Source organism: Phalaenopsis equestris, unplaced genomic scaffold (genome assembly GCF_001263595.1).
Source record: "Phalaenopsis equestris unplaced genomic scaffold, ASM126359v1 Scaffold000224, whole genome shotgun sequence".
Taxonomy (NCBI): Eukaryota; Viridiplantae; Streptophyta; class Magnoliopsida; order Asparagales; family Orchidaceae; genus Phalaenopsis; species Phalaenopsis equestris.
The window spans coordinates 5005035-5032701 of record NW_018164666.1 but is presented as its reverse complement, the minus strand read 5'-3'; the positions used below and the strand labels follow the sequence as shown (position 1 = coordinate 5032701).

Genomic DNA, 27667 nt, shown 5'->3' with positions numbered 1-27667 from the left:
TTCTAATATCACAAAAGCTGGAGAACTAATTCATCAAGTACATAACTTGTCGTATTACATAAATCAAATTGAATATAAAGGCACAGAAACACTATTTTGACACCATCTCCAATTATACCAATCATCTACAAATTTTTGCAGATGAATTGAATACAGCAAAATACAAAATCACTCTCTAATCACCTGATTTATTCTGTAAAACTATTTCTTTGAAGGTATTATTACTGTAAAATCTGAAGAGTATCCAGCAACAAGAGGCCCTATCAAACTGCAACTTTCACAGCACTGTCACAATTATCCAAATCTCTTGTGTGCCCTTCCACGACTTTGGTTGGGGCCCTGGCTTTCAACAACATTTCTGCATACTCGTCTTCTGGTTTAGACAAAGCTACAATTGCCCCACCAGCTCCAATAGAGGCTTCCCCTTCATGTATAACAATGGTCCTGATTACTATATTAAGATCAAATGTTTGGTTATATGAAATGAATCCTATTGAACCTGAATAGATGCTTCTGGATGAACTTTCTATAGAATCCAGAATTTCCATTGATCTTAACTTTGGAGCTCCAGTCATTGAACCTCCAGGAAATGCAGCTTTGATGCACCCAATAGGGCCGGTGTTTGAACTTTTCTTCCCTTGAACTGTGCTAACCATTGTGTGGACGGTTGCATAGGACTCGACTTGCATCAGCCGAGGCACACAGACGCTGCCAGGTTCGCAAACCCGGCCGAGATCATTCCTCAAGAGATCGACGATCATGAGATTTTCAGCCTGGTCCTTTTCACTAAAAGCAGAAATGAAAGGGAGAAGTTTGTGAATGAAAAAATAATGTAGAACTGTAAGATTAGAGAATTAGAAAAGAAAAGGGCAGAGAAAAAGCTTTGAAAACAGGAACATGTGGGGCACGGTACCACAATAACAGCAACAAGAAGCCTTTATCCCACTACGTGGGGCCGGCTACATGAATCCTTTTTCTCCACTTCGTCCTATTGAGTGTCATATTTTCATTTAATTTTAATAGATTAAGATCTATACAATATGCCAAGTTTTTTTAGGTCTACTTCTGCTTTTCTTAACAAAAATTGAATCTAAAACATCTACTCTACTAACCGAATCATCAGATGGCCTAAGACGACTCTCTCCAATCTTGTTCGCCGTTGGTGCTACAGCACCCTATCACACATATATTCATTTCTCATTTTGTCTCTAAGTGTCAAGCCACTCATCCACCTAAATATTCTCATCTCAGCAACACTTAACTTTGTGTTATGCTTCTCTTTTAAAAGACAATCTGCACCATAGAGCATTGCAAGTCTCACCATCTGATAAGGAGATCCATTCAGTCTAAGCAGTGTTTCTCTATCACATGGGGGATATGATAATAGGAAGATTTACATACAAATCATGTAATTTCTACGTATTTACATATCTAACACCTAACTTCAATTTTTGCATATATGCCACCTTATCCATGTATGAAAATGTGTGTTTCTTTTTTTAAAAGTTAAAATAGTGGTATTTTTTATATGAAATAAAGAATTTGGGTGGTGCAAATGTAATAAATTAAATTTTAAGTATTAGATATGTAAATACATAAGAGTTGTGAAGTATGTATGTAAATGCCCCTATAATATGAAAGCAAGTTAAGAACTACAGTTCCTCAAGATAATAATACAGCTAAGGTATCTTTATGTGCAGGGCAACACAATCTAGTTTTAAAGATGAAAAATATGATCACGAGATCACATTATTGTAGCAGCCAAGAAGATTTCAGTAAATACTAGCTGTTAAAGAAATTTCTATCTCTAAGCATCAGTTCTTTCTACCAAAAAAAATCTACCAGGTAATTTGAATAGGGTCATTTACATGCATGCCACACTATTCTTATGCATTTACATATCCAACACCTAAATCCTCATATTTACAAGCATTCCACCAAAATCATTAACATCACATCAAAAATATCACAATCACTATCCGTTTAAAAGTGAAACACACCTTTTCATGCATAGTTTTATGACATCAAAATGTTAAAAGTGTTAAGTACCAAAATTTGGGTGTTTGATATGCAAATACACAAAAACAGTGTGGTATGAATGTAATTTCACTTTGAAATATTGCAGCCCGTGGAGAGATGGGAGAGGGATTCAGATAATTCTATGTCACAAAGAACCTAACGGTGCATTTTTGTAATTAAAAACTATCAATTAGAATGCTCACCTGTACTTCAGTTGTAACCTTCGACATTCATCCTCCTCTGATGTACTTCCACGAGCAATAGTTCCCTTGATCGGCTTTGCTTCTAGAATTCCAGATTCATCCAGCCGCAGAAACCTCTCAGGTGAAGAACAACATATGCATAATTTTTCTCTGGAAAAATTAAGCCAAGCAGCAAATGGGGCAGGATTTGCTTCTCTCAAATCAAGATAAATATTCAGAGCATTTATGTTGCCAACCCTCATTCTCATCTGAGTTGTGAGGCATAACTCATAGCTATCTCCGTCTCTAATAAATCCCAAACATTTCTCAACATCTTTGATGTACTGATGCTTTGATTTATCAGCTACAAAGGTTCCTCTGCGTTGGGTGGATAATCCCGCTTGCTTTTTCTGCCATTTCATCTTTCTAGAAGCCAAGCCCTTCAAGCTAAGAAGCTTCTTTTCTGTTTCATTCAGCCATAAGTTCTCTTTACAATATTGTGGTGCAGAATTAGAACGTGATTGAAATTTATCATGTATTTGCAGAATATAAACATCCCCATTGCTATGGTCAACAGCTACAATGTTATCAGCAAAGAAGAAACAGGCATCAGGAGCAGTTGACTTGAATCTATTAGATAATGCCCCGCATTCAATTTTCAGATCGTACCTGCATAATTTAAGTTAGATTAGTTGGTTCCAGTGAGGAAAGAAATATAAAACTGAAATACAACGGTTTCAACGTGTCTGATGAAAAGATTATTCATAGTAGGATATATGAGAAACGTGCAAAACCACCTTAATACTAGAAATTATCAAACAAGGTCGTAGAAACAGCCATGCATAAGTGGTAAATTCGGAGATTTTTTTTAATTTTACATACCGCCTACTGAATTCAATATAATCATCTAAACAGCAAAATCTGACCTATTAAAATGCAATAAGGAATAAAATATTATTTTTTCAAGGGACAAACAATTAGTGATCAAAGATAGCATGCAATAGATAATTAACAATACCCAATGTAACCAATAAAACCGCCCAAAAAGTCAAAGGGCAAGCCTTCAAATTCCTTTTTGTCGTATTGAAATTTCTGGAGTTCCTGCAGAAAAAAAAAAAAGAAGAAAAATGAGCATCAAAGCATTTTTCCGAGGTGAGTATTAGTTGCAGAAGGTACATGTATGCTCCGAGAATTCAAGATAGGAAAATAAGTGAAAAATCATGAAGCTTTTCCTTTTAAAAGAACTAAGAATATTCTGGATCTAAACATGAAGCAGATCTCGGATATTAAACTTCACCTTATCCAGAAAATCAAATAGACCGTCTTCAAGAAACTTTATTTTCACGGAACCATGGACATCTTCAATTGATAAATACCCTCCAGATTTGCTTGTCATTTCACTAGATTATAGAAAACAAACACTGATCGATGCGCTAGAATAACAAAAAAGTTCTCTAAGTATTCAATCATGTAAGATGACCGGATTTAATACAAACCTTCGCTGTGATATGTGATAAGTTATTTGCTTCCACAACGAACCGCCTTTACCACCCATAAATGAAAAACGTGACCGGCCCTAAAAGAGAAGTCACACCAACTCAAAAGCAAAACAGGAGATTGTCAACAAGAAAGCAGAAATTTTGAATAACTCAAAAGCTGAATTGGAACATTGTTGGCACATAGCATCACGTGCAAAGGAAAAAATGTTTACATTCACCAGGTATGGTATAAAGATTCATTATTCTCTTCATTAAAAATCAATGAAATGGTAGATAACCTCTTGGCTGACTTAGAACTTATCAAATTACGTAAAGAACTAGGAATTGCCAGAAGTTCTGAGGGTAGTAACAATTTAGGCCATATGTGCTCCCCTTTCTGGGCAACTTAGACACTTCGTTTGTATGTAGTTGATACTTCTTGTCCTGATTATTTCTGTAATGATAAATAGACCATATCAATTGCGTATTAGCTTATCAAACCCTTCCATTAGGCTAATTCTTCTATTTTCTGCAGAACCAACATTTAGTAGAAAGAAATTTGATTCACCTCGAAATGAAGAACAAAGTCATTCTTTACTTAAATTTATGATTTCAGTAGGATAACTTGAGCCTATTTTCACCAAGTCAAGAACGCCCCTCATTTTTTGGTTGTTTGGAGATCTCTAGTAGTCTAGTCCTTCCATTTGGATTGTAGCAAGTGGTTCCTTCATAATTTCATAACATATGCCAACCAAGAAATTCTTCAAGTTTCTCTTACTAAGCACTCCAATGACTTGAGATGGTGATAGTCCATCTTCCTTCTATGGTCATCATGGTAATGACAATTTTTTTGGGTCTCTTTTGCTCAGTGGTGCATGACTATTTTAAGCTACCTGAAGAAATCTCCACTTTAGATGGCTACAAGTTTTGTGAAGAGAGATTAATTAAAGTGACTCGAATGAGCAAATGTGACTGAAGGGAGAAAAAGATTTGAGGCCCTTGAGTGAAACAAGCTTTACATGAGAACCGGCAACATCATTGGTAGTGCCATTGAAATGCTTTTCATGGTAATTGTTAATTTTGTTTGCAGTTAGGGAGAAACCTTGAATTTAAGATGAATTTTTGGAGCCTAAAGTGAATTCCTTTGCTTTACTGTGCTTATTTGCCCTTTCCAAATGCTTGGACATGAACTCGAGAAAGTTCTTTGTGACCATAAACTTAAACCATCTGTACTTGTATCCTAAATCAAATCCACCACTATAAGGGACGTGGTTTGAAACCTCAAGCATTTCTTGGTTAAATTTGGTCTAATAGGCCATGAGAAACTCAATTTCACCTTTCCTCAAGAAGAACAGAGTTAGACAACTCTTCCTCAATTTCAAAAAACTTGAGACATGGGTTGGAAGATGCTAACTCTTGAAGGGACGTGACGCTCAAAGAAAATGATTGAAAACCAATTTAGAACAACATCCTTCAAAAGTTGTCAAAAGGATACACATTTTCCTACATTTGACACTAAATGTGGAGCCAACATTGACTCGAAGCCTACACGTGATCTACACGACATTTCAATGGTTTGGTTAGGCCCCTGTAGGAGGCCAATTGAAAGATTTTAAGCTTTTGAGGAAGTGATTCTCAAAAAATGGACTTCATTAAGAATGATGTTGAGGGAAAAACTATAATCATGCACAAGCAGGATTCTTCCGCTTGTTATGGAGTATCCTCATGATCCTCAACTCATACAACATATTATGGAGGGAAGGAGGCGATAAAGCTGTCTCATGAACACCCCAATTATTGGCGACTGAAAGTTCCACATTTAGAAGAAGGGTAACTAAAAATGTTGTGTTTCCTTCATACATTTGGGCATGTGCAACGCTTTAGCCAGTCATCACTTTATGCTTGGAGCGGTATGCACTCATGAATAACTGTGGTTTCATCAATGGTATATAGCTGAGGACACTCATATAGTTGGAGTGAGAGATCTCTGGACCTATCCCACTTATAAGTTCCTCTTTCTCATATTCATTATTGGTCTCAATAAGAGCACTAAAAAATATATTGACATCTTAACTTGGAGGGGAATGATCAGCATGATAGATTTAAGGAAGAGATTAGATAAAACAACTAATCTGAGAAAAAAATGAGTTGGGAGAGGAGAGAAAGAAAGTAAACTCAAGTTCCCTTCCTGAGAATGATTTTTCTAGGCGACTATCTTAATTTCCTTGGGCTAGATTATATTAACCAAGGCAAAATGAAATATAATTCAAGTAGAAAAAGCCTTAGTCCCATAAGACAGAGAAAGCAAGTTCTCTTTCTAGTTTCTATGATATTTATTTGCTCCTCCAAAAAAAAAATTTCTATTTAATTCTTACTTGAACCATTGTATCATGTAACCACCCCTTTCAGCACAAATATGAGCTCATGGATTCTCTAAATGTACCAACACATGATAAGTTACCTCAAGGATGTGCCTAGTTGATGCTAGAATATCCCTATCACTGCCAATGATGTTCACTAATACATATATGACATGCACACTTTCTAAATATAGAAGTTTTGGATCATCCTAAGGCAGCATCACGTGTCCTCTAAGAACCCTTATTTTGGGTAGCTTTTAGTGCATTAGTTCCCAATCTTCATACTAGTTGGGCCTAGCATTTTGATCTCCTTCAGTAGTGTTAAAATGTAATAGGCAGAAAACCTAAATTTATTAGGTAGATAATGATAAGGTAAGCAAATATACCTTGATATCACATCCGAATCAAGTATGCCATTTTTTATGATAGAGAGGCAACTAAGATTACAATTAGATTTGAATGAACAAAAATTCTCCAGCCATAGAAGATGTGATGATGATTGACACCATCTGATGCGGCACGCTACAACCATGATTTCACAAGTCGCAGATTCCGCCAATCGCGGATCAATTCCGCGACTGGGGGACTATAGGTGGGCTGCAGGGCTGCCTAATTTCCTTCTATTTCAGCATATTTATTTACTTTTTGATTTCTTTCTTATTTGTTTATTTTTAAATAGGTTATTTGCAATTAAAGAACTATTTATATGTTGTTATTTTCTATTTTTGGAGACTTTTGCTTTGTTTGACTGTCATGACAATTGTAATCTCTGATTTCTACCTAATAGAATATTGTATTAATTTCCTTTTACAAGTGGTGTGTTTATAACTTGCGCGGGAATAGATGAACCTCCTCAACATCCATATAGCGCCGTTTCATCGCCTGTCTTGCTGTTTCAGCAGGGACAGCCGTCGAACAACCCAAATCTGTTGTCCAACAGTAGATTAAACTCATATCCCCTTATGAACCCTATCGATCGTCCCCTATTCTCGTCTTCTTACCACTCACAACCACTGCCCCACTAAATTCGCTTCCTAAACACTTACTAGAAACCCTAAAATGGTAGCATCTGGAATCGGAGCCCAACAAGCCTTAAGTTTTTTTAAGATTGTCTTCTTATTCCAAATCCAAAATTCGGAAAAAAAATGGACCATACCAAAATAACATATCACAATTTCAAGCCGCAACCCTAAATTTTTAAAATCCAACATTCTTACCTTCAACAAAATCCCACCGCGACACCTACCCCTAAATTCTAAGACCTCGACCAACTTTGATTTATAATCCTACATTCGCGAGTACTTGATCAAGAGAAAATATCTCCATGCTATTAAGAAGAAATGTCAGCAAGGTGTCCAAGATCTTACTATAGGGGATATACAACGGAAGATCCTTCAATTGCTAAAGAGATTGTCATCATTAAGAGGAGACAATCTAATGAGGTGATCTAAGGCCACAATGGTGACTATCCAGATTAAGAGGAGAATGTGAACCCCTTCCATCATGCAGTTTCTAGATCAAGAGAAGGAAGTGAATCTCGATGACCTGGCATGAAATATGAAAGAAGAAGGATATTAGAGGGAGTATTAACTTACCAGATTTTGATGGTCACATGAACTCGGACAAATTCATTGAATGGCTCTGAACAGTGCAACAGGTCTTTGATTGTAAGGAACCGCCTAACAAAAGGGTGCTGATAGACGCAATCAAACTAAATAAGAGTGCATCTCTAGGGTTAAAGCATATTCGTCAGCATAAGAGGAAAAAAAATCACTACCTCACCTAAGATGAAGAGGGAGAGGCGGCACAAATACTTTCCCTGGCATTACCGACATGATATGTTCATTAAACTCTACCATATGCGCTAGAAAGATTCATCTATAGATGAGTGCAAAATTAAATTTGATCAATTAATGCTGAAATGTGAGTTGATGGAACCCGAGAAACACACAATAGAGAGATATCTTGGAGAATTGAGGTCGTCTATTAGAAATGTGGTGCAGCTGCAACAATATTGATCCCTACTCGATGTACAGATCCTATCCTCGAAGGTGGAGAGGCAACATAACAATGTCAGATCCACACCACCTTAATGTTGAGTTCAATCCCAAGATCAGGCGGTAAAAGTACACCCAATGGAGCATCCTAGCCGACCTTGCCAGAGAAAAAAATAGTTAGTGGAGAAAAATGGAGAACTGCAACACTCCCAAATTTGTCCCTGCAAAGAAGTGTCTCAAGTGCCACAACTTTGGACATATTATATTTATTTTCCCAAACAGGAAGGCGATATCTTTCACTGAACAAAGCAACTGAAAAAATGGACAGTGATATATCAGATAATGATGTTGTCAAATAGGAGTCTCAACTTTCAGTTGACGAAGAAGAGACGCTAATGATTTAAGTTGAGCCCGTGAGAGAGACTCAAGTTGGATTAACATTAGTTGTTCTAAAAGATGATCGAGTTCGAGAAGCCGTTGTTGAGGAGTTGCCATATATTATGACGAACAGTTTACCTCCTTAGTGACTGCCACTGATGGGGTCACAGTCTGTTGTAGATTTCCCTTCCTAGTCAATTCTACCAGATAGACTTGTTTATTGGATGCGCCCAATATAATACGAGAAGTGGGAGAAGTATGTTACATATTTAATGACTCGAGACTTAGTTCGTGAGAATACCTATTTGTGGATTGTTTTAGCTCTGATTGTGCCAAAAAAATGTTACTTATTCTATCAGGATAGTCTTTGGAATGATGTATGTGTTATAGAGTAGCAGGGAATGGACGCCAACATAAGTTTTGCAATTAGTTGTCCCAGGAGTGGCAGAATAATGATTTTGTTATAGTGGTGATAGATCAATTCCATAAGCTTTCAGTGAAGAAGGCAAAGGCCTTCCTACCTAGGGAGTATGATATGGGGCTCTATAGGCGAGATTCCGCAAGTCACAGCTTCCCGTGATCACGGATCAATCCTACGACTACGGGACTACAGGGCGGCCACAGAGCCGCCTAATTTACTTCTATTACAGCATATTTCTTTCCTTTTGATTTTTTTTTATTTCTTTCTTTCTAAATAGATTATTAGCTATTAAAGAACTATTTATATGTTGTATGTTGATTTTGGGAACTTCTATTTTGTCTTGAGTGTCATGGAGATTATGATCATCGATCTCAACCTAATTTAGTGTTGTATTATTTTCTTTTTGCAAGTGATGTGTCTATAACTTGTACAAAAATAGGAGACGAATTTCCTCAACATCCGCCCGTCTCACTGTTTTCAGCCAGGGAAGCCGCCAAACAGCCCAAATCTGTTCTCCAATAGCAGATTTTGACCCATATCCTCTTTTGCACACCATCGGTGGCCCCTATTCTCATCCACTTACCATTCCAAAATCACCACCCCACTAAATCTGCTTCCTAAACGCCTTCTAGGAGCCCTAGAACAATATCACTATGCTTGAATCCGTTTTGTGTTAAAAAAACCCTCAAATGCAAAATATCTGAAAATTCAAATGCAACAGAAAACAATGGAGAAAAAGTAAGTTAAGACATTCTCATAAAATTAAAAAATAAAATCCTAATAAGGCTTGGAAAGAAGAGATTTGGACTGCTTGAACCCAAAATTCTAAAACTCAAAATTATTTGAAGAAAATAAAGCAGACAATGTATCCAATAAGATTCAGGTAAACGGCTGTGAAGGCATGTTTAAGAGAGAACTGTAGCTAAGGACAAGGCTGAAAGAGAATCTAGACTTGTGAAACAGCATTGCAGAAAAACAGTAAAAATGTACAAATAAATGTAGGGTATTATTTAAATTTTGAAAATCATTACATGATCTGTGGAGGAGCTATCCAACCAAAACGTGTTTTCCGCATTATCATCTCCAAATAGATTGCAGAAAATATTTTTTGAGCCTCCAACCTGACTTTCTAAGCAATCAACCTTCTTCCATTGCAATTTTAGATACTTGGCATCAACACTTCTTGGTGTAAGGGTTGGACTCACACACAAACGCACATGATTTTTTGACGGATCTCTGTTATGCAATAGATTTCTTCTTTGAAATCCATTAGGAGATTGGCAAGCTCCAGCCACCTGTATTATGTCAAAAGTTCTACTTTCACAATTATGCGCTAAGGCGTGACAGAAAACAAGAATATTAACAATGGTAAGTTAAAGAAAAGTTTATCCCAGTTTATTTACAAATGCAATACAAAAAAAGTAGGATTTTATATATTCGTTAAACCAAAATGTAGAGTTTACATACAGTCATCATTAAGATCATTAGTCTTATCCCAAGTACATGGGTCAGCTTGTCAAATCCTCATTTTGCTTTTATCTCTCTATTGAGTGTTGTATAAGGTTTTATATCTAATTTCTTGAATTTCTTTTCAATTAATTCCATTCAAGTTACATTCAGTTTATCCATTTTTTACCGAACAGCATCAATATTAAAAATTTATTTTCCCATATTATTCATCCACCTTTTATCTTATATTGTACATGCCAAACACTTCGAAGCATATTTTTACCATATTATCTTCAATATATGCCACCCTCACCATCCTTCTAGAATAATCAATTCTCTTTTATCATTCCAAGTTTTGAAACACCATCCTAACATTCTCACTTTCATTACGCTCAACTCATCTACCAGTGACTTCTTTGCTGTCCAATGTACATTTAGAACAATAGAAAATAACAAGCCTAATTTTAGACTATTAAATTAATCCGCAAATCTTCATGATATCTTTTATCGCATAATACCTTGAAGCGCTTTTCCATTGAATCACCAAACTTTAAGTATAGAAACTATATCTTAATTACTTTACATGATAGTTACAAGCTATCTAAAAGCAGTCTAATTGTCGTAACGAAGCCTACCCTAGGTAAAAATGTTTTAGTTCTCAAATTTCCCTAAATTTAAAAAAAAAATACAAGGGAGTAGGAGAATTTTGCAAAAGAGAATTTCTAAGAAAGGCTGTTCGAACTTCATAGGAAATAATTGCAGTTTACCACTACATTGGACCTTTCTTTTTTGTAGGCTGGACCTCAACCCATAGTCAACTGTAATCTTCTTGAAATTCTCAAATATCTTCCTACCATAACAGGTAGCAATGCTCTCAGGATGGAACTGGTCACCAGATTAAAAGTTAAAATGATGAATTCTAAAAATAACATTAAAATTTTCAAATGGAATGCGCCATACCTGAACACCATAATGTGGCTTGCTGCAGTGCATAAGACCCATAAGGATTTTGCTTCTCTCCGGGTCATTTAAAATGTCAATATCAGACAATCCTGCACCCTCTAAATCACCGGATAAATCACCAAAAGGTTGGAAGTTATGTGTTTGATTCACAAAGGAACCACAACTCATATCATATTCTTGTGTTTCAAAATAAGAATGTGTACCCACAGAAGTAATCCATGATGTAGGGACAAGTTCCTCAGGAATTGATTCAGCAGCTACCACAAGTGAATGGTAACGCATAACCTGTTACATAATTATCATGTCTTAGAACTATGAACTAAAACCCAGTAAATAGAATGGAATAACAATAGATGTATTGGGTGAAAAGCATCAATGCTCTTTGGCTTGTAAACCAAAATAAAAAAAAAATCCAACCAATAACAAATTATGGATGGACCGATTACATGAAATGTAAAGCAATTTCCAGTATTTGATTTTTTAGAATCGGAAGTGTTATTAAAAACATTATTACACAAAAATGCAAAGGTGAATTTCAAACTTCAATATAATTGCAAACATGCACTTTCCTGTAAGGAAGTTCTTATTTCACCTTGAATCCTGATCTTCGTCCTGATGGAATACCATTGAAGAGATTGCAGCCTGTATGTTCAATTTCGCTGGAGACAGAATGTTTTAGATGTTCACCCCATGACTTGGGATATATTTCAAATCAAAATGTAAAAAGTAGTTCAACCTATCATAGTACCTCAGACGTCCATGAATTGGCTCAGGGGCTTGCACAATTCGAGCGCCATAAACAAAACCCAATGCCTACAAAATTATGACATTTTGAATACTACCATCAAAGAATACAGGTAAAACTTTAAAATAATGGAGGAAAGATTTAGATGATAAGATGGTTAGAAATTGTAAAAGAAAGACCAAATGACAAATTTCTAGTGCATGTGCTTTTGATAACAATTAATAACTGCTATTGAAAGATCAAGTAATATCTCAAAGTAAAAACAAAAGGCTTGAAAATAAACACGTAAAAATTGGCATGCTTGAAAAAAAAAAGCAAAAATAGGATTGCTTGCTTATTACCCGGCAAAAAATCACCATCTAAGACAAAATCTGTTGCAACAAATAACCCAACAGAAGAAAGACTAGGTAAATAACACAAATTTCTTGTTAATTGCCCAAAAAATAGGATTGCTTGTTAATTGCCCAGCGAAAAAAGCATTATCTAAGACCAGTTACAATAAAAGTCCATTTTTATGAAATAAAAGACTAACATTATTACAAAAGACAAATTTATTAGAGGTATTTGGATACATACCATACACTTCTTATGTATTATATCTAACCTCTTAACTTTAATATTTACATTCAAATATTTAACATCACATCAAAAATAACATTAATACTAATTTTTTAAAATAAAATATATATTTTCATGCATATTTTTTGATATGAGTATGACACTAAAGTGTTATACATGTAAATGTCGAACTTTAGGTGTTAGATATATGAATAAGTAAGAATTGTGTGGTATGTAAGTAAATTCCAGAATTTACTATATAATATGCTAACTTTTTTATTATATAAATGACTAACGTTGCTATATAAAATAATTATTTACTCACTATTACAAAAAAATATTACAATGTGTTAGCCTCACTCATCCATGCATTTGTTATTTTTGCTAGTGTGCCCAATGCACTTGCCCGCTGGTTTACCCAACCACTTATTGTGCTCATCTACTTGATCACACACTCTTTGTACTTTATGGCATTCCCGTCCAGCTTGCTCGTTCATTAGTGTTCAACTACAAGCCCATGGCATGAAAATCTAATAACTTGCACTGCATTTATGATCAAATATTACATCAAAATTTCTACTTTCTCTTAAATAGTGTCATGCCTTCTCACTCATATCTCAACGAGTCAAAACCCTCTACTATCGATTCCAACATCAAGTTCAACGGTATAAATTATTGTGGTTAGAGATTTTTGCTTTCTTATTTTAAATAAACTTTAGTATCTTGATTCTCTACTCTAAATAGCTCATCACTAGCAAGTTTTGCCAATGAAAAGTGCCCAATAAAGTTGTTCTTATACGGTTGCTTAATAGTCTTGTACCTTAAACTGCCAAACTATCAAGCTTCAAGATTCTTCCAAAAATGGGGTTTTCTCGACTCCACATATTTTCTAGAAAGTAATATCGCCAATGTTTACATTTGAATTTTTTGTCCCATCGACAAAATATTGTGCAAATTTAGTAAAATTGTAGGATACTAATAGACGATTAAGATGAATTAGTTCAATACCACCCTTTCACAATAGATCCAACTATTTAGTAAATCAAAATGAAGAAATCATTGTCACCAAATTTATCTCTAGACTGCAGTCTTCTAAAACATTTTCATTGTTCTCTCCTAAGTTCTTCATTTAATAGAGCTCCCTCCTTCCTAACCTCTTCCTTGGTCTCTTATTCAAGGGACAATCAAAGGAGTCGTGAATGTGGTAGCCATACTGGTGGTGTTTGTGATTATAGTCACAATGTTCTCTCTCTCCCCCTCTCTCTCTCTCTCTCTCTCTCTCTCTTTTGTGGTTCTCGTTGTAGTTGCACATATTGCCCTTCTAAATGTTATTAGAAAAAATACAACCATCCACCAACAGTTCAACATACTTTCACAATTGAACCAACCTAATTTACTCTTTCTGATGCTTCATCTTATGAATAGGTTAATTATGCCTCTACTTTAGCACTCTGAGACATATATTGTAGCATCTGATGTGATTTCTTCATTTGGACTCTATTGCAACTATCTTTAAGCATTTTGGATTATGGATTCGGGCTCAACCTTTTATATGACAGATAACAGCTTATTTTTTTCATCATTACGAAGGATATATTTATGCTACTGCTTTTAATAATTTCTCATCTCCAAATTCTGGAAATGATATTTTACATCCTTTAAAAAAACTCTATATCTCTCACATTTTTATGCATCTCATAACTTCATGTTAGCCTAATATTAATTACTTTTTATAAAGACTCGTGACTAATTGTAAAATTTTATTCCTTCCATAGTTTTTTAATATTTTATCTCAAAAAAGACGATTAGAGGATGTATTGCTGGCATAGTCTAATAATGGATGATCAATGTTCCTTTTGCCCTCTTCCCCATTATTACTCCAATTTAATGGCATTGTCAATTGAATCATTCACCCCAAATAAACTTCAACATTTTATCCATTTCATTGACTTAGTGCAAGTTTGATTGTAATGATTATGAATTGAGTACACACCAAGTGGCTTTTCCTTTTTCTATCTCAAATTTTTGACCTTTTCTTGTCTTTTCCTTTTTCCTTTTTCCTTTTGAGTTAGTTCACCAAAACATCGGGTCCTCATCAAGTCCTAGCTAACCTAGGTTTCTTTCATATTGTCCAATTATTAGTGATTGTTTATGAGTCACTTGGGTGGACATTCTCAAATGTTGGCAAGTGCTACTTCATGTAGTTCTGACTTTTAATAATAAATAAAAGTTCAATTTTCCACCTTAATGAAACTTTATACACTGGAAAAAAAAAAACTCGGGAATTTATGAAATCCTAGTTTCACACTTTCTGCTTTAAGGTATTATCCATCAACTTCTTATTCCTACATATTTCAATGTAATGGTGTTACAAAACATACCAAATACTATCTTAAGATGTTGCAAAAGACATTGATGTTTTATAAGAATATCAATCATTGATTCTAAGAGAATGTGGACTTAACAGCTAATTATCTTATCAATTGTATTCCCCCTCCGGTTCACAATGATCTCTCATCTATCTTCACCCTTAATCTTGGTTAAACAATTATTTCCCTTACAATTAAGTTATTCGGTTGCATCTTTTTTTTTTTTATATTTTCAACTCATATAACAACATCTCGCACTTTCTTTTTTTTAATGTTTTTTTAGGTACACTTGAACTCAAAAAAGTTATCTTACCCAATGCCTATATATTATAACAAATTTAAATTTTCACGGGACTAACCTTTCTTTCCTTCCTACTCTATAACCCTATGAGTTGTGTCTCTTCCTACAAAATCTCTCGTACCTACTGGTACCCAGCTTATCCTCCTCCAAAATATCTCCAACCACATTGTTAGATTCAACTAAGCCAACAACCACTAAGGAGTTCTTTGACTTATACTTCCCAATCGCCCCACAAAAAGGTAAAATAACACACTAGTGAGTCCTTTCACTTTTATATGTTATTTGATCAGTTACCTTTTTCCTCCCAAACATTTCCCTTATCCTTGTCACTTATCTATATTCCGAAAGCATAATAAGAAAACTCTACAAAATCATTCAATAAAGTTAAGTTGTCAAGACCCCAGCCCAGGGCTTATAAATTGACCAAGATGGGAACAGACAGTCAGACGGCGAGAATTAAATTTTTCCATATTTATTTTTTATAATTCACTATTAACAGATGAAAAAGATACTAAAAAAATTAAATTAAAACAGTACATTTAAATTTACCTCAGTACGGGTTGTCCGCTTCTTCTATAAACATTATCCCTTCTATCACTCATCTTTTAATCATTAAATTAACATGAAAAGTTTGAAAAGTTAGTTTAAAAATATCAGGTGAGCTAAATAAGTTAGTGAATACTCATACTCCTAAAATACAATAATGCAAGGGGAAAGAAAAATAATGAGTAAGTCAATTATGTTTTTTAATGAATCAATATAAAAATTCAACATATTATTCAATGAATTTTATAATATCAATAGCATACAAATATCAGTTTGTATCTGTTCAATCATCACAGGAGCGCCGTAAAAAAATATATATCAATTAAAGTACTTCAATATCAATATCATTTTTCATATGTGTGCACTTATACCTTAATAATCATTCACTACCATAAAGGGGTGACTTTATCATAGTCAGTCATGCACATACAAACAATCTATCAAAATCATTATTTACTAAATATATATTTCATTCTCATTTACGTAACCGATAATATACTTATAAATCATTTAAATAATGATGTGCACACATATTATTCATATAATATGAATAAAAATTCACTAGAATTCAAAATTCAGAGTTTTCAGTAATTTCAATATAACAAATGATATTATTAGTAAATACATTTGACCTTGAAGAAACAAAATATCGCCATAGTAAAAGAATGAATACTCACCCCGATGTCGATTATATGCTTAACAACGACTCTTCAAAAATTAGAAGTCTAACAAGGTATAAAATTTAATTAATTTATTATTTTAATAAATTATCAGCTTTTCATTATTTAAGTGTTACATTTACATTATGAAATCCTGTTAAATTATATATATATATATATATATTATTAATAAGTGTTAATATTAAATCAATTTAATAAACATTACCTTGGTCAAACCCTACAATGCACGAGAAAAAAACTATGTGCACAGGATCCAGTCTCTGCACGCAACATCCTTTTCTTCTCCCGTCTTCACCTCATCTTCCTCCTTCGACTTAGGGCTCCAAGCATACGCGACCAATGCTTTGACTTCCTCCTACATCGTTTTCCTCACCTGCTTATTAGGGTTTTGGTTCTCTTACTCACACGAGATGCTCGATGATCATGTTTGTAGGTACTTCGATCTCCTCCGTTAACTTCGATGCCAAGTGCCACACCCGATGCTACCTCCAAAGGAAACGAGCGCCTCCCTCCTTCTATTAGAGTTTGATGATTTCTCCTCTCTCCATTCATCTTCTTCCTTCTCCTTCACAATGGATGCACTCAATGACGTTGTTATGCGACAAGTGAAAAGAGCGAGCCTTCCTTCTGCTTAAGTTTCTTCCTCTCCTCCCAACTTCCTTAACCACAGACAAGCCACTCGGCTCTGATTGCAACATTTTATGGAGCGAAATATACCTTTTGGCTTCTCGATCCTTTCGCTTCATCTCTCATTTATTTGGCTACCCATCTCCTCACTTCCTCTTCTTCGGTTCTTCATTTACTCTTCCGACATTTGGTTTCTTATTCCCGAGTAACTAAAATGGGGCTTTACATAAGTTATGCATTGAACTATGTTTTCTAGTCGGTTGCCAACATGGGATTTGGTTGTTCTTCAATATAAGGTTAAACCAATTGTCCATTAATAGGCATTCAAGTCAAATTTCACATAATTGCTCAATCAATCAATACAAAACTCGATTAGTTGTAAAATGATTTGCGTAAACCTATGGAATAGATTGTTTTGACACAAAATTTAACTTTATTAGAACTCTCTTATTTGTAGCATCAATCAATGATAGACTATGTCATAAATGGATGTGTGCACTATCTTCCTTTATAGCAGCCAAAATATGTATTTGCAATAAGCTACTAGGTATGTGGGTTAGCGGGAACTGCATATGTTTATACAAAAAATCTATTTATACACTTAAATAGAGTAGATGAGCTTCATGTTAAAAATTCTACAATGTCCTTACAAAATACCATCGCGGATCATTTTATCACCGTCAAGTAAACACCTTCATGCTTCGTCATACTACTTGTTTATGTTAATGACGTTATTTATTGGAAGTGATCATAATGGCATCTCTAAAGAAAATAGTATATACAAAAGCGTTTTGTTACCAAAAAAAGGATATCGCAAGAATATGATACTGATCTCTTGAAGAAATTGATCTTCTAGGTTGCAAGTTAGTTGATACCTTCTGGATATTCAAATCACTTAAGCTCCCTCCAAGCCATCCGAACATACCATTATTGAAGGTTAGTTTTAACATGATTGCTACTAGACCAAGCATTTCATTCTTCATTGGAGCTCTTAATCAGCACATGCAAATCCCAAAACATAAATATTACAGGTTGCTCTATGAATTCTTAGGAATATCAAAGTCTCCGAAAAAAGACTTAAATATAATAAAACTAAGCACCTAAATGTTGAAGCACTCTCAAATTTCAATTATGTGGGTTCAATTGAACCAGATCACCTTAATAAATAAGAAAGAAACTAGCAACCAGATTCAATGTTCAAGCTAAAAATAGAGTTCTATGACATTGCATGTGAAATGATATGGGTGGAGACTCTTTTAAAGGACTTCAAATTATTAGTTGATAAAATATTTTCTTATGATAATCATATCACCACTTAAATTACCAAGAACCCTATAAATCATGAATGAATAAAACACATTAAAGTTGATTGTCCTTTCACGTGAGAAGTGCTAATTAAGAAGATTATCCTCCATATTTCTCATTTAGAACAAGTAATTAAAATGTTTATCACAGATTCAGATCCCCTATTTTTCTCTCACTTCAAACAAACTAATAATAACTAGCATATATGCTATATGTCACCTCCCAAAAGAGCTCTTTGGAGTGGTGGGCAGCCCAGGACTTAACTACTGTTTTACGGCTCTACACCTAGCCGATGTGGAACTTTTTGTCCGTGACATTCTCCTCCACCCAATCACGTGACGCCCTCATCACAGATAGGCTCCACCGAGGGTCCCACTGAACCATGGAGAGTTCACACACCTAGCAGGCAATAATTTGCTCTGATACCACTTGTCACCTCCCAAAGAGCTCTTCGGAGTGGTGGGGCAGCCTAGGACTTAAATACTATTTTTCAGCCCTACACCTAGCCGATGTGAGACTTTGTCTGTGACATATAGCTTTCTTTTTTCTTTTTTTTTTTGTGTGTGTTGGGTTCAACGGGTGGGGGTGGCAGGCTAAAAGGAAGTTTCTCTACATTTGGAGAGTCGTGTATGTCATTTTAGGTATATCATAAAATAATGTATACATCTTTCTATAATAATAAGATGAGTTGCTTTTAAAAAATAAACAACAATTTTATCTTCTAACAAAAGCTTATTTTGCCAACTAAAATTTTGGCGGTAAAAATATGATTGTTAACTATATAGGAAAAAAAATTTTGTACTCATTAAGAATAGTAAAAGAGATTGAAACTCACTTTAAAATTATTGGAATCTGACATGGCTCAAAATTGACTCGAATCAATTTCGAGTTGCACTCCAAAGTGAAATTGATTTTGATTCTATTTTGAGTTTTCAGCAGCTTGCTCGAACACAATTATTTCAATATAATACTTAGTATGCATGGTATGCTACATGAAATATGTATATAGTATTATTTTCATAAAATACTAGAGATGCATGTAGGTATATGCATGTGTGTATGTATGTATGTACCTCTATATATAAATATGTATGTATATATGTGTGTGTGTATATTTATTTCACTAAAAAAATAATTTTGAGCCAACTCAAAATCAAATCATCTTGAGCCCAGGCAGCTTGACTCAAAATAGTTTTGATTTTGAGATAACTAGAATCAAAATTTTCGATTTTGATTTGGGTCAAATTGATTTAAACTAAACTAAATAATAGCACCAGTCCTCCAACAAACTTGCCTTAATTTTGGAGTTCTATTATCATGGTCTGAGCTTTTGAGAAAGCAAAAGAAAAAACAACATACATGTTATTTGTCCAATGTGATTTTTAAATATTCTTTATTTTCAAAACCATCATGAAGGCACCTAACAACTTTTGATCATAAGTTACAATTTTGTTTATCTAAAATCCCATTATCCTATAATTTTCTCAATTATAAGACATTGCAATTTTTCATCGAAATCTGTAAATTATTCTACATCATGATTAACTATTATAATGCAACGTGAAATTATGGATCTCTATAAGTTTCTCTAAATTATATTTTTTTTAATATTTAAGCCATGGACCTTAGCGAAACATAGGATGAGCAATAAATGGAGAATAATGCATGTATTTAGCTTTTATGAAAAATAAATCTTATTTTACAAATATTATCGTCAGTAGTATTATCCCAACTATTTTAAAAAGGTATTATGAATCCGCGCTTTTCATTTAATCCTATTTGGTATTGTCTGAGGTGTTAAACTTAGTCTTTGAAAATTATTTTAAGAAATGTATATCAATGCTTTCTTTGGTATACTATTTTTTTTTCTAATCTTTCAATACTAATTTTGACTTCATGTCTAAGGGACGTATTTTCTTCCTTTTATTATATGTGTCCAAATCATTAACATCTATTTTTAACAACTTATCTTTAATATACATCCCTCCAAATCTTTCTAAAATAATCATTCCTTAATTTGTCTTCATAATTTTGCTAACATGTCCACAAAATTCAAAACATTTGCAACAAAAAACTTGAGTATAATTGGCAATTTCATAAATAAGATAGGGTGTAAGTTGAAATTATTAAAACTCATAACTATGGATTGCATATTTCTAATAGCGTTAAAAATCACACGTCGCAAACAACTTTAAATTAATGGCCATTGCTTCAGACATAATACTAGTTAGTCTAATTCAACCTGGAATGAGAGAGAACAAATATTTCCCAAAGAACTTGCATAATAGGTGCCAAAATCCTTATTGTGTAAATGGAATCCTCGCAAACTAAATGATGACAAATTATTTAAATTTAAAGTTTGTCAAAAAAAAAAAAAAACCAAGAACCAAACACAAAAATATCTTGCATGAAATTATCTATTTAAGACAATTTTGTTTCCCAAATAAAATTCAGATGAAATAGGATCGTAGAGTTGACCATAAATTATTTTCTAGGCTACTGATGGAAAAAAATTAAGTCCAAACTTTGAAAGATGATCCTTGCTGCTCTAGATGTTGTTACTAAAAACAAAAATAAGAATATTGTTGTATTAAATGTGGTTCCTAAAGATTTTTTATGCATCACATTCTATTTTTACTTTTTTTCCCTAATATGTTAACGAGAGAGTAATATAAATTTGTTTGCTTATATTTCTTTTTTTTTCTTCAAGAAAAAAATTAATATATTTTTAAAAATATTTTAGATTTTTTAGATATTTTCAAAATAGCTTTTAATAGGCACAAGTAACCTACTTGTACATAACTCCCATCTTCAATCATTCATGGTCATACCTTGCACCAAAGATCAAGTTCAACCGATAAGGAGGGCTAGAACGGAAGAGAGGCAAAGCAGGGGAGGAAGAGGATGCAGAGGAAAGAGACAAGCGTGAAGGCTAGGCTGATCTCTAATTGCAATCATGTTGGAAGCTGTAAGGATAATGTAGAAACAGTGATTGAGTTGTTGAAAGAAGAGAAAGTAGTAGTGAAAGATATGTTTGGGGAGGGTATAGCCTTAACATCATAGGTTAGGAAAGGACGGAATGAGCGGGGAAGTAATTACAATATAGAAGAAAGAAAGAAGAATCCCTTTAAAAAGAAAAAAAATAAGAGGAACCCTTACCAAAAATGAATCTATTCTATTTTATTTCATGTCAATTCATAAACAACAAAAAAAATTTAAACATTAAAGGTGATCCGAAAAGGCACCTAAAATAATAGATCTCATTACCCAAAACTATAATTTGATTACTATTATTTTAGCAATCACATTCAAAATAATTGCAATTAGATTCATGGTTTGGACTAAAAAAAATTCAATAAAAGAACAAAATAATTTGTAGAAACCATGGGACCATAGGTTTGAATCCCACGAGAAAATAACAGTAAATTGATCTCATTTAATCAGGATAATTCCTAACTTTCAACAAGATAAACTGTGACCTAAAATACTTGCTATAGGTGCAGTCCACCCTTCCTTGTTGAAGCAACAACGACAAGCTAAAGAAAAATTTTATTTCTAACACAAATATGGATAAATAAGCACCTGGTGACCAAGACAAACTCCTAATATTGGAATGTCCTTGCATTGAGTAAGTACTTGCAAGCATACCCCTACAAAGAAATATAAAAATGAAAACTATGAAAAAGATTTCAATTAACTTGAACATAAACATACAAACAGAAATTTATATAAACTTGGAGTTCATATAAAATCATAATGCCGCGTCTAAAACATCTTTCTTAATTAGGGCAAAAACCAACCTATGTCTGTCGGGCATGTTGGTGAGCCGGGCCCAGGAGATATGACAATATTATCAAAATCATTTTCTTTGTACAAATAATAATGGATGTGCTCCCATGTCCACTCATCATTGCGAATAACCACAGGAGGAACTGAGGAGAAACAAGACAAATTAAACTATGTTTCTGGTAAAATAAGGAGAATTTAGCTGAAAAACATAAATATGTACATAAACGGCCATCTAGATAAAGAGCTTTCATGTTAATTGTGATGCACTGGTTAAAGATCATAAATTAACACAAAATGATCATGTAACACGACCTAATTACATGAAAACATTTTGGACCTTATCCGTTACAATACAAACCCACCATAGGTTCAAACTCGTTGGCACTGACATGAGCCAATTATATACTTGAAGCCAAATATGATCTCACCCAAAGAAAAAAATTATAGCACTCTACGTTCTAGAAATGAAATGGATTAACGCACATCTAGGGAGCAATATTGAAGGAGGTTGGCAATGTAATGGGCTCTTCTTAGCACTTCTGGTGGTTGAGAATGGCGCACTTGCTCTTCCAAGCATTGCTGGTAATCAGAAATGACGATGGTTTCACTGCTGATGAGCATGGAGGCAGTGACCGCATAGACAACATTCGTGCAACATTTCATCCACAAAATGGCTGATAAATTCCAAAAAAGAGATGGTGTTCCTCACCAATCCAATAAGTATGGACTTCTGTGATGCCAAAAAACAAAATAGGTGGCTCTTCATCTTATGAGGATAACTTCAACAGCAATTAGGAGGATTGAAAGCCCAAGATAATTCAACAGATTTCGATGGTTTTCATATTATGTAAATTGGCTAGATTTGAGGTTGCCACCAACAAGGTGTGCTAGTGCACCGAAGGAGGCATTTTGGGGTAGTTTTGGGTTGGGAGATCAGCACGACCCCTTCCCGTAGAAACTCAAATAAACAATATGGCTCAAGCCAGGCCAAGCTAGGTTAGGTTGGATTGAGTTGGACCTACATTGGCTCAATCCATTTAACTGAGTGTGCAAGTTTGCCTTGGGATTCATGCTACTCATTTGAAGAAATGATGATTTATATAGGACTTTTTAAGAACATAATAATTGCCTGTTTTTAAGTTTTATCTTTAAAATTTTAAGAGAAATCTTCATAAATTTTGCACAGGTGATGCTATTCCTCTTGCCTAAATAGTAGGAGATTGCAATGAAGTTAAGTTCTTTTGGTGATTGTGGTTTCTCACCAGAAAACATAGACACCCTCTTTGAATCATATTGAGCATAGAAGTCTTTTTGCAATCACAACTACACCACCAACCAAGTTTAAGTCGATGAGTTTAGTGAAGTCCTCGTCTTAATAATACTCAAAAGTTTAAATAAACTTCACGGGATGATAGACAAAACCTATAATTGTCCAATAAGCTGATTCAAACAAGATAGGTTGAACACAAATTGGGTGCGCTATGCAGTTGTTGGGCGAGACCATGGTATGCAATATGGGTGTCAATAATCTAGGCATATGAGTGTGCCGAAGCAACCCAAGTGCCTGCACCAAGGCCACTTTCATCCAAAAAAGGGAGTGGTGCTAACAAACTGACCCCTCCCCGCTAAAGAAAATTCTGGGGCCAATAAATTTTTTATTGAGCATTTACATACATTCCACCAAATTCTTATGTATTTACATATCTAACACCTAAACTTTAATCATTACATTTATACCACACAAATCTTTCCTATCAGATCAAAAATACCACCATTTTAACTTTTAAAACATGAAATACACATTTTCATGCATATAGAAGGTGGCATGCATGTAAGAACTGAAGTCCTGGTGTTAAATATGTAAATACAAAAGAACTGAATAGCATGTACGTAAATCTTCCAACTTTTATTTCCTCCTTCCTTGACCACCACATGGGCTTTGCCGTCATTCCATTTGCAAAATATGTCAAGTCAACCATTTCTGCAAAGCAAGTAGCAAGAAAATAAAGAGTTATTCTTTCATGTACATCCTAGATTCTTTCAAACCTTTCTCACACTCTCCTTCAAGGTGCAAGGGTCAACAAGGTGGCAGGATCTAAATGCTAGAAGAGCGACAGAAGGAAGAGATTTCTTCTTTTATATTCTCTTCAACCTTCTTCCTCCTGCATTAACTTTAGCACTCTCGCATTCCTAATGCAGAGTTCTATAAAGACGAAATTAATTATAATATGTTCTTTGAAAATTTGTATAAACCACCTGAAGTTACAATTTTGAGAAACATCAAAGGAAACATCCTAATTTTATTAATTTCCTCCAAATTTTAGCATGACCAAAGTAAAACTATTTCACATAAAATGACATTTGGAATTCGAGCTTCTGTTGCCTGCAATCTCTATGAGATGATAAAAAAAATTCGGATTGCCTTTAGGAAGCCAAAGAAATTATCCTAAAAATCATGATTTTCCAGTGTCATTATTCCCTCGAGTCATTTATTATATGCATATTTTTATGCACCATGCAATTGAGAAAAAAAATTTGAGAAGTCATACATATGAATGTATTTATAAACTCTTTACCTTTGGAAAGAAGACTCGGGTACTTCTTTCCATGTCATTATTTACATCTTCTTGGCCAGGTTCCATTTGTTCACCATGTAATCAATGTCTTTGCATGACAAAGATTGGTCATCAAGTTGTAGAAGGATAGACTTTTGAAATAGGAAACAACCTTCTCCTTGCATTAAAAAGCATACTTCAATTGAGCAGAATGCTTTTCAATAAATGGATTTGGCTCATGGATAAATTTTGGTATATTTTTTAGTCAACTACAGCCTAGCTAAGATTTATACCTTAATTGCTATGAACTTCAAATATCAAAAAAGGACCCCAATCTAGGAGCTCTCGGTCTACCATTAATAAAAAAGGAGCCCAGCAATATCCGGCTCATCTCAACATAATTAACAGTAAAGAACAGTGTTGGTCACATAATTAGCAATGGATAGGGATGCAGTAATGATGGTGACAAGTTTTATACGCTGAAGTAAACATATCAAAAAAGGAGGGGTGCTTCCTCAATTGGATCCAACAACTGTGATTTTCCCCTCTTTTGGATAAAAGTTTTGTTGCCTCACGAAGATTATTCAAAGCTATGTTAAAAAATGAAGACCACAGCTTTTGTAGTAATACAATGCCCAACAGTAAATTTTTCCATGCTAACTCTGCTCGCGCATAATCAAGGACCTACCATTGGAGATTAATTAGAGCATGCCTCCTTCCTCAAAAAGAATGCACAAAGGAGATGAGTCAGCCCAAAACAGATAGAAAGCTTCAATCAATTAAGCCAATTCATCCATAACTTGGACATTTTGGTGACTATAACCTTTTGTGCGGGACTAACTCAGGATTCATACTACTCATCAGGATTCATGCTGCTTGCCAGGATTCATGTTATGAACGGAGACTTCTACAGGCTGAGTTAAGACTTTCTTACCAAACCTAAGGAGTTCAATCAAACTTCATAGACTATATAAACCCCTCCGTAAGCTGCTTTTGACCATCTAATCAAACTATAACGGTAAAATCTAATAAATAAATTAAAAAAATTAAAAGAGGTACTCAAGTTGGAGGGGCTATTGTTTATTGTTTGCTAGGAGGGAAATTTCGCTGCCTTATAATGACAGAACTATTGACCAACAATCAAATATGTTCTTTTCTGGTTATCCTTGCTAATCAGGCGTCAAATCTCCAATAGGCATCTTATAATTCTTTAACTAATATTACGTTAATCATATATCTCTCAATCACATGCAAAACAATTTCCAGGAAAAAAAAAAAAAACAATCCTTCCAAAACACGAGTACAATCCTTCCAAAACACGAGTCCACGAGTCCAAAAACAAATTCTCATTCAAAAGCACCCTGGGCTCTACTAAATCTCCACTGAACAAAAAAGACCAAACCTCCATTGACGACAGCCAGCTCCTGGTAGATATTATAGGTGTAGCTGTCATAGTTATCGATCAGAAGGGTCCGGACAAGCTCTTTCGGACAACTCACTCCTCTCCCGTTAGCGTCGCTCGGGAGGCACTGGTCGGCCGACCGCCGTGCTGCAAGAGAGCGGGGCGGCGGATAGGTCATGCATGGACCGGCAGGCCGGAAGGATATCCTCGCCGGTGGATAGGGCTTTGAGTGGGCCACTAGCCCGCAGTGAAGGAAACAAGATGACGGCGATGAGATCCCAATAGGGTTTGCCATTGATGGCGCAATGAAGAGTCCGAAAGCCAAAAAGATGGAATACTGCATAGAGGGAAGAATTGAGGAAAAGGTAAGAAAGAAGTGGGCGGACGGCCGTTCATATTTCCTTTTGGAATAGTTGATGGAGGAAACAAAACGACCACTGGCTTCTCAGCACTGATATAAATAATAAATTAAATATATTAATTATTTATTTTTTATAATATAGTAGTATTATTTTATTAATGAATCACTGACGTGGGACTCGTGAATAAAAGAGAAAAATAAGTTAATAATATGTTCGTTTGGAGCCATATGTGCCAGTGCCATTTTGTTTTGTTCTTGTATTGTTTTCTGACGTACTTAAAGGCAAGAATGGGTACTTTGCAATTAATGATATATATAGATATAAATATAATAAAACTGATGAGTAATATGTTCGTTTGCATCCAAAGGTGCCACTACATAGAAGTAACCATTTTGTTTTTTTCTTTTGTACTTTTTTTTTTTTTTATGTACTTGCATGCAAGAATGGTTACTTTGCAATTATTGATATATATAAACAAATAACATTGATGTGGCTAGGAAGGTGTGGCAGTAAGGTTATCAATTTAATTTCTTAGAATTATATGAAAGTGCAACACACTCAGGTAGTTAAAGAGAAGTAAACAAGATGAAACACCTTGATTTTTACGTGAAAAACTTTGAAAAAGAAAAAAATTATGGTCTTTTTGTCTAATTGAAATAATTTACTATGAATGATGGGTGCAAATGTTCATTTTTCTCTTGAATTAGAAAAAATAGTGTTTCAAAGATAATCATTGTAAAAGTACGACAGTAGTTCATCGATAATAGTCGCAGTATGACTGTAATGAATGTAATTCTCGATTATATCATGATACGAGGATCGTAGTCGATTGTTGTGAAGGTAGTTGTCTGTTATAAATGTTGTAGACAGCGACCATAGTGTTAACATGTCGTATGGGTTGTAGTTGAAATCCATTGTAGTAGTTTGCTATGTGGGTCACAGATGGTTGCTTTATGAGTGTTGTTTGACCACACAGGCCGTAGCATGAAGCTGTAGGAACTGTGAGTCGCGTAGGCCAAGTTGGTCACGGGTCATAATGGTGAGTTGTAATGACCTATGTAGGCAGTAAGGGTCAGAGTCGAAAGTTGCACTGGTTTTGAACTATATAGATCGTAGTTTGTCACGTAAGTTATATTTGTGAGTTATGACGATGTTCATAGGTCGTAGGGACTTGAGTCGGA

General features: G+C 34.6%; 1 protein-coding gene across 3 annotated transcripts; it reads right to left on the bottom strand.

The window, feature by feature from the left end:
- Positions 1-25: 25 nt before the first annotated feature.
- On the bottom strand, positions 26-26538 carry LOC110023387 (aminodeoxychorismate synthase, chloroplastic). 3 transcript variants are annotated; one of them, XM_020722782.1, is made up of 14 exons: positions 26125-26538; positions 22179-22310; positions 21961-22028; positions 11996-12060; positions 11840-11906; positions 11245-11532; positions 11065-11169; positions 9867-10130; positions 3698-3777; positions 3499-3601; positions 3220-3302; positions 2223-2870; positions 500-786; positions 26-424 (listed from the first exon to the last, which is right to left on the bottom strand). In XM_020722782.1, exons 1-14 carry the CDS (start codon positions 26465-26467, stop codon positions 264-266), a joined length of 2694 nt encoding a protein of 897 aa, XP_020578441.1. In that variant the 5' UTR covers positions 26468-26538; the 3' UTR covers positions 26-263. The 3 variants fall into 3 exon arrangements, with proteins under 3 accessions (XP_020578441.1, XP_020578442.1, XP_020578438.1); XM_020722783.1 differs by having other exon boundaries at positions 26-786; positions 11245-11345; positions 11451-11532; XM_020722779.1 differs by having other exon boundaries at positions 26-786.
- Between the last annotated feature and the right edge of the window lie 1129 nt (positions 26539-27667).

Coding starts and splice junctions, on each gene's coding strand:
- LOC110023387 (XM_020722779.1), bottom strand. CDS start 26,467: ATGCAGTATTCCATCTTTTTGGCTTTCGGACTCTTCATTGCGCCATCA. Junction 11,170..11,244: donor AGCCACATTATGGTGTTCAG/GTATGGCGCATT, acceptor TCTGGTGACCAG/TTCCATCCTGAGAGCATTGC. Junction 3,602..3,697: donor TATCACATATCACAGCGAAG/GTTTGTATTAAA, acceptor TCTATAATCTAG/TGAAATGACAAGCAAATCTG.